The 13,916-nt window shown below is 44.0% G+C and overlaps 2 protein-coding genes across 2 annotated transcripts in view; both read right to left on the bottom strand.

Annotated features, from left to right (window-relative positions):
• The window catches only part of COPG2 (coat protein complex I subunit gamma 2), a 267,346-nt gene extending 266,455 nt beyond the window's left edge, over positions 1-891 (bottom strand). Inside the window, exon 1 of the mRNA XM_087821015.1 lies at positions 818-891. Within this exon, the coding sequence (XP_087677141.1) occupies positions 818-854 (37 nt within the window). The 5' untranslated portion in view covers positions 855-891. The remainder of the gene's footprint in view (positions 1-817) is intronic.
• A 411-nt stretch (positions 892-1,302) lies between these two features.
• Positions 1,303-12,649, bottom strand: TSGA13 (testis specific 13). Its single transcript, XM_087821387.1, has 6 exons — positions 12,565-12,649; positions 10,781-10,844; positions 7,575-7,781; positions 3,308-3,447; positions 2,616-2,743; positions 1,303-1,472 (listed from the first exon to the last, which is right to left on the bottom strand). The coding sequence occupies exons 1-6, from the start codon at positions 12,585-12,587 to the stop codon at positions 1,303-1,305; spliced, it is 732 nt and encodes a 243-aa protein (XP_087677513.1). The 5' UTR covers positions 12,588-12,649.
• Positions 12,650-13,916: the final 1,267 nt, after the last annotated feature.

The following is a 13,916-nucleotide window of genomic DNA, read 5'->3' as shown; positions in this document are numbered from 1 at the left end:
GTTCCCTAAAGGGGAAAACAACTTTGTGTGTTTCTAACAGTTACTGCGAGGCAGAAAAGAAGAGTTCAGCAGATAATCATACAACCTTAAAGACGGAAGGGGCCATGGAGGTCCTACTAAGCCAACCTTCCACCACTCTTTATGAGAGCAGCTATCAAACGCTGACTTTTGTTTTGTTTGTTTGCTTATAAGGTGGCTTGGTACCTTCCCCATTTGCTCTGGACCAAAGTATCAAGAACAACTCACTTTGGGACGCATTCAATGATCTCTGTACCATGGGACGGTTTTGCCCTCTGGGAGGCAGGCAGTGTAAAGGTCTCCAGGACGACTGTACGGTACAGGGCATCTCAAAGTTCATATACACACACAGTGTGCGGTGGATCTGAGGCCCACTCGGGGCCTCGCACGAGCAGCACCCCTCGCCTCTCACAAGCTCCCACACACTCCCTCCGCCACCTGCCAAGCGCCTGCAGCCTCGGCGAGCGGCCCACCCGAGGCGAGCGGGGCGGAGCCGGCGTGGAGTCGCTGCGCCCCTCGGAGGGGGAGGGGGGGACGGGAGGGGGAAGGGGAGGCAGCCGAGGGGAGGGGGCGGGGCCGCCGATCACGCTGATGCGGCGAGGGGCGCCCGGGCGGGAGCGCGCGACCGGGGGAGGCTCCGGCGCCGGGGGAGGGGCTAGGGGCAGGCCCCCGGCAGGAACCGGCCCCCTGGCACAGCGGTGCCCACGCCCCCCGGGCCGCAGTCCCCAGAGCAGGTGGCGGCGGGCGGGGGAAGGGACCCCCCGCGGCGGAGGGTGGGCGTCAGAGGCCCAGCGCGTACCAGACTCCTCGTCCTTCTTGTCGAATTTTTTAATCATCTTGGACGACTTCCCAGTGCCCAGACCCACAGCAACCTTCCCAGGCGCCGCAGCCGGGGAGCGGAAGAGGCTGCAGGAAGGCCGGCCCGGTGCTCTGGCGCGGGTTGGGCCGCGGTCGCGTCACTCGGGGGGAAGGCCCGCCCTCCTCGGCTGTCGCGGCCACTCCTGTCCCGCGGGGGCGTGGCCACGCCCTCTCGTCTCTCTCCCGCCCCCCCCCCCCCCCAGCCCGCGGAGGCGGGGCCGGGCGCCGGGTCCCCGGCCGCGTGGTGCCCGCTGTTGCCTCAGGTCCGTACCCCGGGCTCGCCCCGGCCCACCCTGCCAGCGACTGGGCAGCCCGTGCCCCGAGTGAGCAGAATGCGATTTTATTTGGTTGACACGCTCTGGATAACGACTTCTGCTGGCCCCTCAGACTCTGGAGGCCGAGGGGCGAGGCCTGAAGGGTTGGTTTTTACTTAACGACGGCGGTACTTTTTGTAAACCACTGCTGGGCCCTCCCATTGCGGAAGGCGCTCTCCCCGGGCGCGGTCCTGGTGGGCTTCTGTTCCTGCAGCGACGGCAGGGTTAGTGGCTCCCAGTTCATCTCCCCAGTCGGCTTGTCACTGTCTGACTTCTTGGAGACTGCAGCAAAACACAGGGTACCTGGTGAATGTGGGCTTTCAGAGGGTCCAGAAGGACGCTTACCGTGAGGCATGAAACTGACCCAGCTGGAGGGACCTGAAGAGTGGTCTTTACTCCTAGCTCGGGGTAGATTTTGGACCACGAGCTACCATTCCCAACCTTCTTTATAGTTCTGGATTCCTTACCTTCCTCAACACCCAGTTGAAAACACTGCTGGGCTAGTCTTCCCTGTTTCACCAAACGATCCCACCCACTACCATGTTGGCACTCACGTAGCTCTGCCTAAGATAAGGTGCATTCACTTGTAGATTCTCACACCTCTTAGCCTTTTCCTAAAGTGTGCTGGTTTTCAGTCTCAAATGTCTATTGAGTGCTTGGAAATTATTCAATGGGTCCCAGCTGCCTAGTGGAGAAAACCGAAGCCCTCAGTTGTCATGAGCTAGCCCATGTATCTCCTACATTGAACCTGCTGTTATTAGTGCTTGATACGTGTTCAACACTTCCTAGGTACCCCATAAAGGTTCTTAAATGAATCATAATTTGTAAGGAGCATTCTCGTTATACCCTCTTCCATTCCACACAACCTTATCTCAAATCCCTTCCGCCCCACGCCCTGCCTCATTCCAGAAGAGACTCCTGCACCTCTGAGACTCACAGACTTATCCTTTGGCTCTTCTAGAACAGTTTTCTTCAAGTGTGAATATGCATACCACTGGGTAGTTTTAGGTGATACATAAACATTTTAGATTTTAATTATTATGAATTTGATTAAGTGTATGTCAGGGGGAAAAAACATGTAATTAGTATATCAAACCCATGTTAATGATATAGTATTAATTAGGACAAGAACAAAAACATTAAATAAACAATAGGGCATATAACACACTGATACACAAAAACTTTGAAAGTGGTAGGTGATACAGTTCAGGAAACACTGCAACGACTTCTTGAAATTTGAGGATTTAAACAGAATCCAAAGCCTAGCACTATTTGAGCCTATATCACTTCTTAGCCATAAGGAAAAATAGTCTCCATAACCTCCGTGAGATACATCAATTTGCTCTTAAATCTCATCCCCATAGGTTGTCCCTCCTGCCCACATCCCAATCCCATAGGCCACTGCTTTGAAAGAGAGGAGCTTACTTTCTTTCGTCATATCTCTTTTATAGACTTGAGCAAAGGTGAGCTGAGGGTACATATTTTTCTGTTTCCTCAAAGTGCAGACCATTGAATACGTCCCTTCACTCTTGAAATCATTGTTGGTGGAAAACCTTAACAGAGAAAGCTCATTTAGTAAATCCTGGGGTCGGGGGTTAGTGGAACCAGTCACTACACTCAGATTCCAGGGGAGGAGAAAGGACAATGATAACAGGTATTTGTTGGTACAGAGTGGGAGTACTGTTCAGCCACAGGGATGCTTCTAGAACCTAGCCTTGTAAACCTGCAAAGGAAATTCAAAATCTCCTCTCCTCTCCAAACTGGATAGAGGTTGCTCCTAGAACTAGTTTCAAATAAAATCTCATAGCACATTGTTCCTGTGCTATAACCCTTATCAAGCACTAAGGGGGAAAATTTTTTTCTGTTTCTTCAAATCATAGACCTTTGAATGTTTTACTAAAAATCCTTCTTAGTGAAAAACCTTAGCTTTGCATTACTGTTTCTCTTTCATTAGGGTGTAAATGATATTGGGGATCATGTAGGGAAGCTGTCTTATTAATATACACTTGTACCTGTACCCTACAACAAAAAGTATTAAATCATGTTGAAAAGAGATGGTAACATGAATAAGGAAATGACAGGAAAGAAAATGAGAACAAGAGCAGCCAGGACTTCACCTAAACCATTGTTTTTGCTTGGATGTAGGGTCCTTCAACAGTGTCACAGGGAAGACTGGTTTCAGCTCAGGTCTTAACCTTTTTTTCTGAGACAACAGGGATAGGCCGAAGTTCTCAGTGGGTTTGAGTTGATAACTTTCCTGCAGCAGAGGGAAGAAGAGTAAGTAAGGGAGTCAACTGAAAACCTTGGGACTTAAAAGCCGAACTAAGTTCTTGGACTAAGTTCCAACCTCCCAGCATGTTGTGACCAAACCTGCCAGAAGGAAGCGGGAACTCAGAAACCAAAAGAAGAGGAAACAGGTCTGAGTGGGCTAATTAATACCTGTTTGTTTCCTTGCCAGGTGACTTGTCCAAAGCTTTGCTAGTTTCCTAAGTAACTGATTGAATTTGCCCACTGACCCTTTGAAGAGAGTGGCGGGAGAATTTACCTGCTTTTGAGAAGGATTCTACTAGTGAATTGCTTAGTAAATCAAACATTTGATAATAAATTGGGGAAAAATCTATAGGACTCTACCTTCCTTTCTCAGAGATGGCTACTCCATTCACATTCCATTCTCTGTCTGCAGTGAAGAGGCCACAGAATGAGATGTTTTGTGAGCTAATAATATCATTACTAAAGGTCACAGAGACTTGCAGAAAGGATTGTGCAGGTCATCTAGTCTAACTGTTCATCTGACACTCACTTCACCTATGCACTGTCACTAACAAGTGGTCAGTCTTCCTATACCTAAAAACCCAACTTATTTCATCTTTGATCAGCTGATAGCTGTCTCCCTGTAACTTCTAACTTATAATCCAAACAGAACAAATCCAGCGTATCTTCCACAGAGTCCTTAAAGAATTTGGAGAAATCCATCAGGTTCCTCCTAAGCTATCTCCCTCTCTCTGCCAGGCTCAACATTGCCAATATTTTGAAATTTTCTTCATATGACATGGCTTTGGGTTCCCATTCTCCTGATTTGTCTCATTATAACGCATTTCAGAAACAATTTATTTTATCCCCAGTGTGCAGCAATCTGAAGTGAGAACAATATGCAAGACATGGCAACTGCAGGACATGTCCCAACACCCCAATAAATTCTCTATTCAGATGTCAGCACCTCTTCTGAAAGCCTGCTATCCAAATTACTATCTAAACTATACCATCTAAAATCACCACTCACACCCATCATGTTCCATTCCTTTATCCAGCTTTGTCTTGGCATTTATCAGATTTTTACATTAATTGTGTGATTGCTTATGGTCTGTGTACCTCACTAGAATTAAACTTCATTTGGGCAGACTTCGGTTTAGTCACTGATATATCCCTACCACCCATAATAGTGCTTGGCACATAGTAGGTACTCAACAAATATTTGTTGAATGAATGAAAGAATAAATAAATGACCAAACTACTTAATTGACATATATTGAGCTTTTTCTTTCAGAATTTTAAAGCCTCTTTTTTAGAAAAAAGTACTTGCTGTTGAACATGTCCTTTTAATTCTGTACTCATTCCCTAAGCACCTCCAGTTTTGAGGAACAGGCACCCATCCATCCAAGTTACCTCACCTAATAGGAGTTTTACTGTAAGAGCACATGCCTAAGAAGGAAGACATAGCTAACAATCTGGCCACAGAAAGAGCAGAACCTGAACAGAGCTAGATCTCATTGCAGAAAAACAGGAATGGAAAAGCTATTTGGAATCCAAGACGGCACTAGCTAAGAACTACCACTGCACAAGTTTGTGTATCTTGATTCCAAATCATATCATTAATGTCTCTCCTATTTCTTCCACCTGCTTCCTTCTCTCTCTGTTCACTCCTTACTTTACCCTGTATACCTTTTTTCTATTTATAGCTTCTGCTTATTCATTTATATTTATTTCCCTATGACTTCAACCTACCCTGACCCTATTATGGTCCCTACGCTACCTACTATATGGCCTTTCTCTGTGTGTCCTTTCAGCTTTCATTCCCACTGCTCAGAGATATGGGTAAGTTGGTTGGTTTTGTTTTGAGTTGGTTTTGGTTTTGGTTTGGTGGTGACCACCACAGGTAACTAACCAGCCTATGAATTTTACTTTACTGGGTCTGATGTGCTTCTCTGGTCCCAGCTAGGAGTAGAGAGCCGAGTCTCGTTATACAAAATAGGACCTCTTAGGGCATCCTTTCCTTCATGAACTGTGGTAGTGTCCATTTCACTTAGAAGGGGCTGTGAGTATAACCATTACGGTGATAGACATGTCTAGTCCATTCTAAAGTTGCCAGCTGGGACCCACAATCTTTTTTTACACATGCCTGGGCAAAAGAATGTTTCTTTAGTACATAATCTTAGGCTCACAGAAGATTGTCACATTTTTCTGGCAAGAGAAGGAGGGGATGCAGCATAAATATTAAAGCAGCATTCTAGATATTGGGCAGTTCCATCTTCTTGGACTTGTTCCAAATAGCCCCAAAAAATTACCGTGGTGCCAGTCTTTGACAATCAGAGCCTTAACTCTGTTACTACAATCTGGCTAGTACCACAATTTGCTCATGAGTATGATCAGGTCCTGCATGTGACCTGGAAGACCCTCAGGTGCCAGCTGTTGGAAGAAAGCTCTTCTTGCACCAAGGTTACATGATAGTCTAGTATTTCCTTCTCTACTTTGAGCAGGGCAGTCCTGGCCTGGGATTTGTCCCTCTCTCACTGCACATTACCATACCACTACCATGAGAAGCAACCACTGAGTTTACATTCAAAGGCATAAATTCTGAGACCAAAGAGACCATAGGCAGGAAATTAGTTAATTAACTCCTTTGTCAGCATATACCTTTGGATACTAACTGTTTTATCTTCCATTTGAAGGAATCTCTCACTGCCATTCATGTTGCAACTAAGGACATACTAATTCCAAATCCACCACACTCTGTTATAAGGATCTGTCTTGGGTAATTCCACTCCCAGCTTCAAATTTGTTATAATTATATTCTTTTGCTTGTACTTTCATTCATTTCATTTAATTTCTTCTTGTTATATTAAGGCCCTCCCTCAAGACTATCAGGATCTTTTAAATTTTTTAATTTATTGCTTTTAGAAAGAGAGAGGAGGGGGGAGAAAGGCATCAATTTGTCGTTCCATTTATTTATGCATTCTTGGGTTGCTTCTTGTACGTGCCCTGACCGGAGATCGAACCCAAAACCTTGGCATATAGCCAGGGCCATCAAGATCTTTTTTAGATCCTGTTTCCTAAATACCTCTTAAATTGATTTTCTTCACTTCCTTTGCTGTTGATTTATTGCAATTCCTCAGCGTCTCATACCTTGATGATTGTAGTAACATCATAACTAATCTTTCTGATTTTTGCCTTTTTCACAAATAATGCACCTTTCTCCCAAACTCCAAAAAAAGGTCTTTCTAAATTAATGCAAATTTGATTATATCCATTTACTCTCTTACAACTCCCTAAATGCACCTCACTTTCTCATGTCTCTGTGGCTTGGCCCTTCCCTCTGATTGGAATATTTTCCTGTTCTTTTGTCAGGGGTCATCTCTTCTGCAAAACCTCTCTGATTACTCTCTTTCTCCCAACAGAAATACTGTTCTTTACTGTATATGAGTTCTGTGTCTTGTATATTCTTTTATAATTCATATATCTTATTATATCACAACTACAGATATATTTATTGATCTGTCTCTCCTGTACACTCCAAGCTCCTTCAGACTTTCTGGTAATCATCTTTATATTTTAGTTCTTAGATTAGTGTATGTTTAGTGATTGGTTATCAGGTTGGATTTGAACTTCTTTAGTATACAACAGCGTCCCAAATGTCTGGATACTGCGATAATAGAGTCCCTGCCCTGTTCCCCTTCCCTTCTCCTGACACCCAAAAGCAATGGGTATAAAGTATAACCTTGACTCCTTTCCCATTTAGGTGTTCATTTCTGTCCCTTATCCTTTACTTCTCAGTTTACCCTTTACTACTATCTGCTCAACTAGAAAGCCAGTGGCTAGTTTACCTTTTGTTAACTGCAAACTAAATATCTCTGGCCAAGGAGAAACAATTTCAAGGTAAGACTCTCTTTTCTCTGCGCAATGAAGTTTCACAACCCAAGCTTGTCTAACTCTTTTCCTGAGTATTTCCCAGGCTCTACACATTCTGTTTGGTGACACAAATGGCAAAGAATTAGAGGGAAGAGGTTGGCTCCTGAGAACCATGGTAAGTTAGCTTCCTTCTTCAAGCTAACTCCTAATTCTTCAGGGTCCTTACTTAGGGCGCCAGGAAACTTCCCCAGGTGCCATTACCTTGAGCAGTAACTCCTTGGAAAAGTATTTTGGTGTGTTGTCCTTTCCTTGTTGCTCCATTGGACAGGGAAGTGGATTGTTGGTCATTATAAGTGAGGTCTTATCCTCATCATATTCTGTGACCTTGAGCATGAAGCTTAACATCTTCCTGTTTCGAGCCACGCGTTTCTGCAGTGCGGTGGGCTTCAAAGGCTCATAGTACTGGCTCTGAGCAGACAGACAGAGGGCCAAAGATTTGCAGAGGGACAAAGGGATTAGATCAAGAGAAGGTTAACAGATCCGTTGGTTAATCTGCCTCCGTGGGGTAGGGACAGAGGCTGGACAAATCTGCTCTGAAGTGTGTTTATCAGAAAAAGTCTGAAGCTCGCTGGCCCTTCCTTTGCTCAGAGCATTCCTCACAAATAGACTGAGGGGCTGGGGAAATGACACAGGAAGGCTTCCACAATAAAGGGAGAAAGCCCACTTAATTCTTCTGAAAGAGCGTAACAGAATTTGTTCAACACAGTGGGGCAAACAGAGAGGTTTCTATGTTACACCTCCATACAAGCCTCGGAGACAGAGACTAGAAACTGCCAGGGACCGAATCTCTGCTCAGGGAGTTTGGAGGGTGGGGGGTGACCCCAACATTCTCACCCACCAGCGTTTTCCCACAGGCACAACCACACTACCATGCATAATAAGCACCATGTTTAAAAAGGTGAAGCAGTCCCCAAAGACAGCATGTTACTTAAGATGCGGGTGGGGGATGGGGCAGTCCCACTAATTTTGCTTTTCTGTCAATAGAAGGAAAGCAGAGGATTGGAGAGGAAGGAAGAGGGAGAGAATGAAATACCTTCTGATTAGTAATATGTTTTCTCAATGTAAAAGGACTATTTTGGCTACAGGGACCACCCTCTTCCCAGTCCCTCCCTCCTCCCTCACCCGGGCCATTCCTATCACTGCCCCTGGCTCACTGTCCTAGGGCAGCTCTGCCCCCCTGTCCTAGGAGGTGCACAGCCACAGAAGTGGCAGCACTTGGAGGCATTTGGGATACTTGGCAGCGCCTCTGCCCCACTGCTGCAACTTGCTCTTAGGGATCTCAGGGGAAAGCTTGTTCCACCTACCAATTTTGGATGGACCGTGTAATGCAGAAGGTTATTGGGAACAGATTTTGATGGTGCGACTGCATAAAAAATCTAGAAACAATAAGCAAAATTAGTGGGTTCAAGCTGCACCGATCCTAAACAGTATTCCATTGCTTACTCTCACTAAATGTGGTCCCTACTTCAAGTTAAGTAAAGGGGACCCTGTGCTGCGTGTTTTGCACCCTGGGTTTCTGGAATGAGAGCCCCAGCAAGGACAGCCTCACGGGCCAGCTTGTCCATGGAAATGCGGACCAGTTTATGAAATGTCAGGTCAAGCTGTTAGGAGGTGAGGTAGACGAGGGCAGCATCAGAGTTCAGGCAGGGACAAGTCACTCCAAGGATCACACCTCCTCCTCCTGCCTTTTCATTACTGTAGGAGTAAAATCAGGGGCAACTCAACACGGAGGGCAACCTTTAAGGAGACAAGCAAGTTACAAAAGGGCGATAATTTAAGGGTGTGCATGAAGGGAGCCCTGAGGGACAGGCTCACAGACCAAGGGAGAAACAACATTTTGTATTTTTTAATATTTCTGTGGTATCTGATTCTTCCTAAAATGTTACAAAAATAATTGAATTTTGCTAACACTCTATCTACACTTTGCATTTTTCTGCTGGTGGTAGTGCTGGGGATTGGCAGATTGAGGGTCGTGCCTGGTGGTAGAGGTGCTGGGTCACCTGCACCTCCCTCTTCCGACCCCGGCTTTTGGCCCTGCCTAGAGCTTAGCCCTCGGTTATCTAAGGACAAGTAATTCAAAGGGGTGAGAGCCCAAAGTGAAAGACGCTGAGTTACCCCCTTTGGGCTTAGCAAACCCAGAAAGCAGAACAAGAGGAAGGGAACATACTGCTGAGCTTGGATCAGCCTTTCTAAAGATTGCCATGTCCCCAAGGAGGTGAGGTAAGGTGGGGTACAGAAGAAAGGGAACATGTACTTGCAGGGTGCGGAAGGCAAGCAGGTGAATGGAGAAGAGGGAAGTAGTAAGAACGGGCCAGGCATGCGGGATGAGCTCAGCCCGCTATCAGGCTTCAGAAAGGAAATGTCAGGAGCTGGCGAGCCCCGGGGGTTGGGGGAGGAATGGGAGGAGGTCTAGCAGTCACTCCATACATTCCTTCGGGAGGGTGGGATGAAATATGGGACAAATCCAAAGACGCAATAATTTAAATTTTTTTCCCTTTTGGAAAACTGAAGTCCCTTTGTTCAAAACAAAAACACTGTGAAAAACCTGCTTCACAGATATGACATAAAATATGTATTTAGAATCATATAGAAGTCTAGGAAAAAATTTATTTGGGGAAAAGATGTAAAGACTTTTCTTTTATCGTTTTTTTGTTTTGTTTTGCTTTGTTTTTAATGAATTCTAGTGGGGAAAGTCTCTGGGCAAGATGTTTTAGCCCTGGCCGGGTAGCTCAGTTGGTTAGAGCGGTGTTCCAGTATGCCAAGGTTGTGGTTCAATCCCCAGTCACACGAGAATCAACCAATGAATGTGTAAATAAATGGAACAACAAATCGAAGTTTCTCTTTCTCTCCCTTCCTCTCTCTCTCTCTCTCTCTCTCTCTCTCAAATCAATAAATTTTTTTAAAAAAAATGTTTTTACTCTTGAATTTTTCTGAGGTAGTGCATTTCTGTTCCAAATTAGTCTCTAGCAGTTGATGAAACCCACAAGAGTGTCCAAATTGGAATATGTTTTAGTTTTGTTACATTAAACAGCAGTTTCTCTGGCTGATGAAATAAAAGATGGCCTGGAAAATTCACTTAAATGTGATAAACCTGGGGCGGCAACCAAGCTTTTGCTCCAAGAGGCGGCCACGAATTCTAGATGAGTCAGGGTTTAACACTCACGGCCTACGAGAGGCTTCCGGTCCCTGGGTTTTGCATGCCAATTTATTGTTGTTGTGTTCTTGTCTCTCCTGTTTTCTATGTCTCTGTTTCCCTCTCATAAAATTGGATCGATTAACCTTGCTTTCTATATGAACCTTGACCCTTTTATGCTTTTCAACAAAAAGTGTGTAAGACACAGCTTAAAAAATACTCTAAGTGTACAAAGAAATATTACAAATGAACATTTGCTAATTCTCTCCCTTACCTCATCACTATCCATAAATCCTTTCTCAAAAGTTCCTGAAGTCTTTAATTTGCCATATGAGGACCTGAAAAAGAGGCAGGACATCTAGTTGGCTCCGAGACCTGGTCTTCTGCATGTTCTCAGTCTCCTTAACAAAGTTTAGAAGCCTGAATTAGAAGAGCCCAATTTAGGTGGTCACTAATTGAAAAAAGCCCTGATTTAGAAGAGCCCAATTTAGGTGGTCACTATGGGTAGCAAAGAAGAGGATTCATTATCCAGCCTATGTGCTGGGGTTGTGGGGGAGGTTGGGGGGGACAGAACCTCAGGTTGAACAGTTAAGTAAGTGGGACCCCTTGGAGACATCTGATGAGTTGATTTCTTCTAAAATAGGGGTTTCAGCCCTGGCCAGGGTGGCTCAGTTGTGTGTCATCTTGTGCACCAAAAGGTCACCAGTTTGATACTCAGGGCACATGCCCAGGTTGCTGGTTTGGAACCTGGTCAGGGTGCCTGACAGGAGGCAACCGATCGATGTTTCTCTCTCACTTCCTCTCTCTCTAAAAATAAAATAAAATAGGGGTTTCAGACCACTAAAGGGAGCACTCTAGTAGACTGCTTAAGGAATTCTTTTAGGTTGGACCCTCATAATATCCTTGAAGACGACCAACTGTTACAAATGCCTACCTGTCTCTCCACATGGAAATGGTTCTGCCTGCACCAATGATTAGTCAATGATTCCTTAAGAAGGAATAGAGTTAGTAGAACTTCACAAATTTTCCATTTTTAATGACCAGGCTTGGATCACTGGCTCCCCTATGTTCCTAACCAAATCTAAGTTTCTCTTCCTAGAAGTAGGGTAGCAAAAATAATAATCAATGGCAAATATTCTCATACTCTGCTCCTTCACTTATTTTCCCATTTCCCACCCAGATGCCAGCTCCCTTTGTGGGAAAGTGGGCAAGGGACAGAAGTTGCAATCTTTAGTAATAAAGTATTTTGGATTCTTTGACTAATTCTTACTAAACCCATTTACTTTCTGAACATAAAGATGCTCAGCTGTAAGATTGGGTTAATGACTAAAATAAGTGGCCTGCTTTCTCCTTGGAGATAGTACCTTTTGGGGGGGATTAAGCTAGTTCAAATTAAGTAGGATCCTATAACTACCTCAACTAGACCACTCTCCTTTAAAAATGAGGGTAGCTGAGTCAGGACTAAAATAAGAAAAGTAGAAATAACCAAGCTATGTAGTTGGTGGGTCAATTGGCTATAGCGTGATACAAATCCAGGATCAGGTCCCATTCAAGGATGGCTTGCTTCTACCTCAAGCCAGAGGTCTTTAAAATAATCTTAAGAAGAGCAGGTGATATATTGTGGAAGACCAAAAAAAAATCATCTTAACATCTTAAAGTTTGTACCCTTTTGATGGGTCCTATTACCTTAAGTTATCTAATAATTATATAATTTTTATTGTACCACTTTCAAAATAAATCTTTGGTATCTAAAAGGTGGCACCCGGTTCCAGGTACTTTTCTTCAAGGCCAATTTAAGGCATACAGCTGCATGAAAATGCTTCCTTGGCCCAGCAGTGTCCGTCTCAGACAGTCTGGTGCTTTTCTTTTGGCAAAACTACTCTAGTTGCTGCATGAAACAGACCAAGATCTGGTTTTTTATCTGAGGACAGTCAATTGAAACTCTTTTATGAGGGTTTACTCTGTGTCTAGTACTGTTCAAAGTGCTATGGGCTACAAAATAAGTTCATATAAGTTCAAAATAAGTTATAACATAGTTAAGCAAACGAGACTACATACTTGGTAGATCTTCTTTGGCCCATTGCTGTTCACTGCTAAGTGGACCAACCTGAAGCAATTATTCACCCAGAGGCCAAATTCAGTGCCTCTGAACAGTCCATGTTCTGTAGGGTTTCAGTTCAACCCAAACATTGTTTCCTTAGCACACTGTGTGTGCAGCTCCGTTCTTGATCCTCTGTGGGAAACAAGAGAAGACTGATACATACTGTTGTGAATGCAGAAAAGGCACAGGACGTAATGATCCTTGCCCTCAACAACTTAAGTTTAGTTGATAAATGTGGGCAGGAAGGAGGAAGTGATTGTTAAATCTGAAACAAGAATGTCACATCTCTTGGGGCCTCAACTTCCTCATCTGTAAAAATGGAGAGAGTTAACCAAATGATTTCAAGGTAACATTCTAATTCCATGATGTTGGTGAGATTTACCTATATAAAGACCTGAAATAAAATTAATTCATGTGTCAGTAATGGGAGAGAGTGGAAGAGCAGACATCCCCTTTCAATACAACCATGTTTGTCCAGGGAGTTGCTACATTTTGATAATTAGAAATGGAAGAAAAGAGTTGAGGATTTAGAATCCACCATTTAGAGAAAAGAGAGGTTAGTGATACTTGGGGGAGACTGAGCTGGGCCTTGCAGGATGGTTTGAGAAGAAGCGTACATGGAAGATTATTTGTTTTTGCTGTTGTTTTAAGTACCTACTATTAAGACTTACTAGTAGATAGGTAGGATGGGATCAAATCTGGGGGGCTTTGACAATTAAGTAGAACTTTGGTAAGGCCTATCAGCTCAAGTTCCTATAAAGTCCATGGTTTGCAGGAAAGATCTATATTAGTGTTGATAGTATCAATAGGTGATTGTTTAGGGTTACATCTAGTTTGACAGTCTAGATATAAACCCTAAAGACAATTGTCTAAAGTTTATGATTAAACCAAGTTAAACCCTGAAAGTTCCCTTTGAGGGAAATAGCCTAATGAGCTTCTCGCCCTTTTCTCACGTTTAGTTTTTCCAGCTCATGTATACATTGAAACTGAAATAAATAGGAGCCATCAAATTGGAAGATACAAATCTTGTGCCACTTGTCTGCAACCCAGGGTAGAAAAAAATTACACAAACACAAAAACTACATAAAAAAATAAGAATGGAAAGATCTGGAGTACAATACCTTAAATGGCACCAGGAAATCTTACTTCAGGGAGGAAGGGGAAATGCCTTGATGTGGAAACTTCCCATTTGGAAAATATCTGAATTATTCTTCTCTTGATTCTGGGGGAGACACTGGGAATTCGTGATGAGCAGGCAATCTAGAATGCTGAGGTGTTCTATGTTGGAATCAGAGAATGAAAAGCACAA

Source organism: Miniopterus natalensis, chromosome 10 (assembly GCF_054644295.1).
Source record: "Miniopterus natalensis isolate mMinNat1 chromosome 10, mMinNat1.hap1, whole genome shotgun sequence".
Lineage (NCBI taxonomy): Eukaryota > Metazoa > Chordata > Mammalia > Chiroptera > Miniopteridae > Miniopterus > Miniopterus natalensis.
The sequence above is the reverse complement of the archived record's forward strand: the minus strand, read 5'-3'. Positions and strand labels throughout refer to the sequence as shown.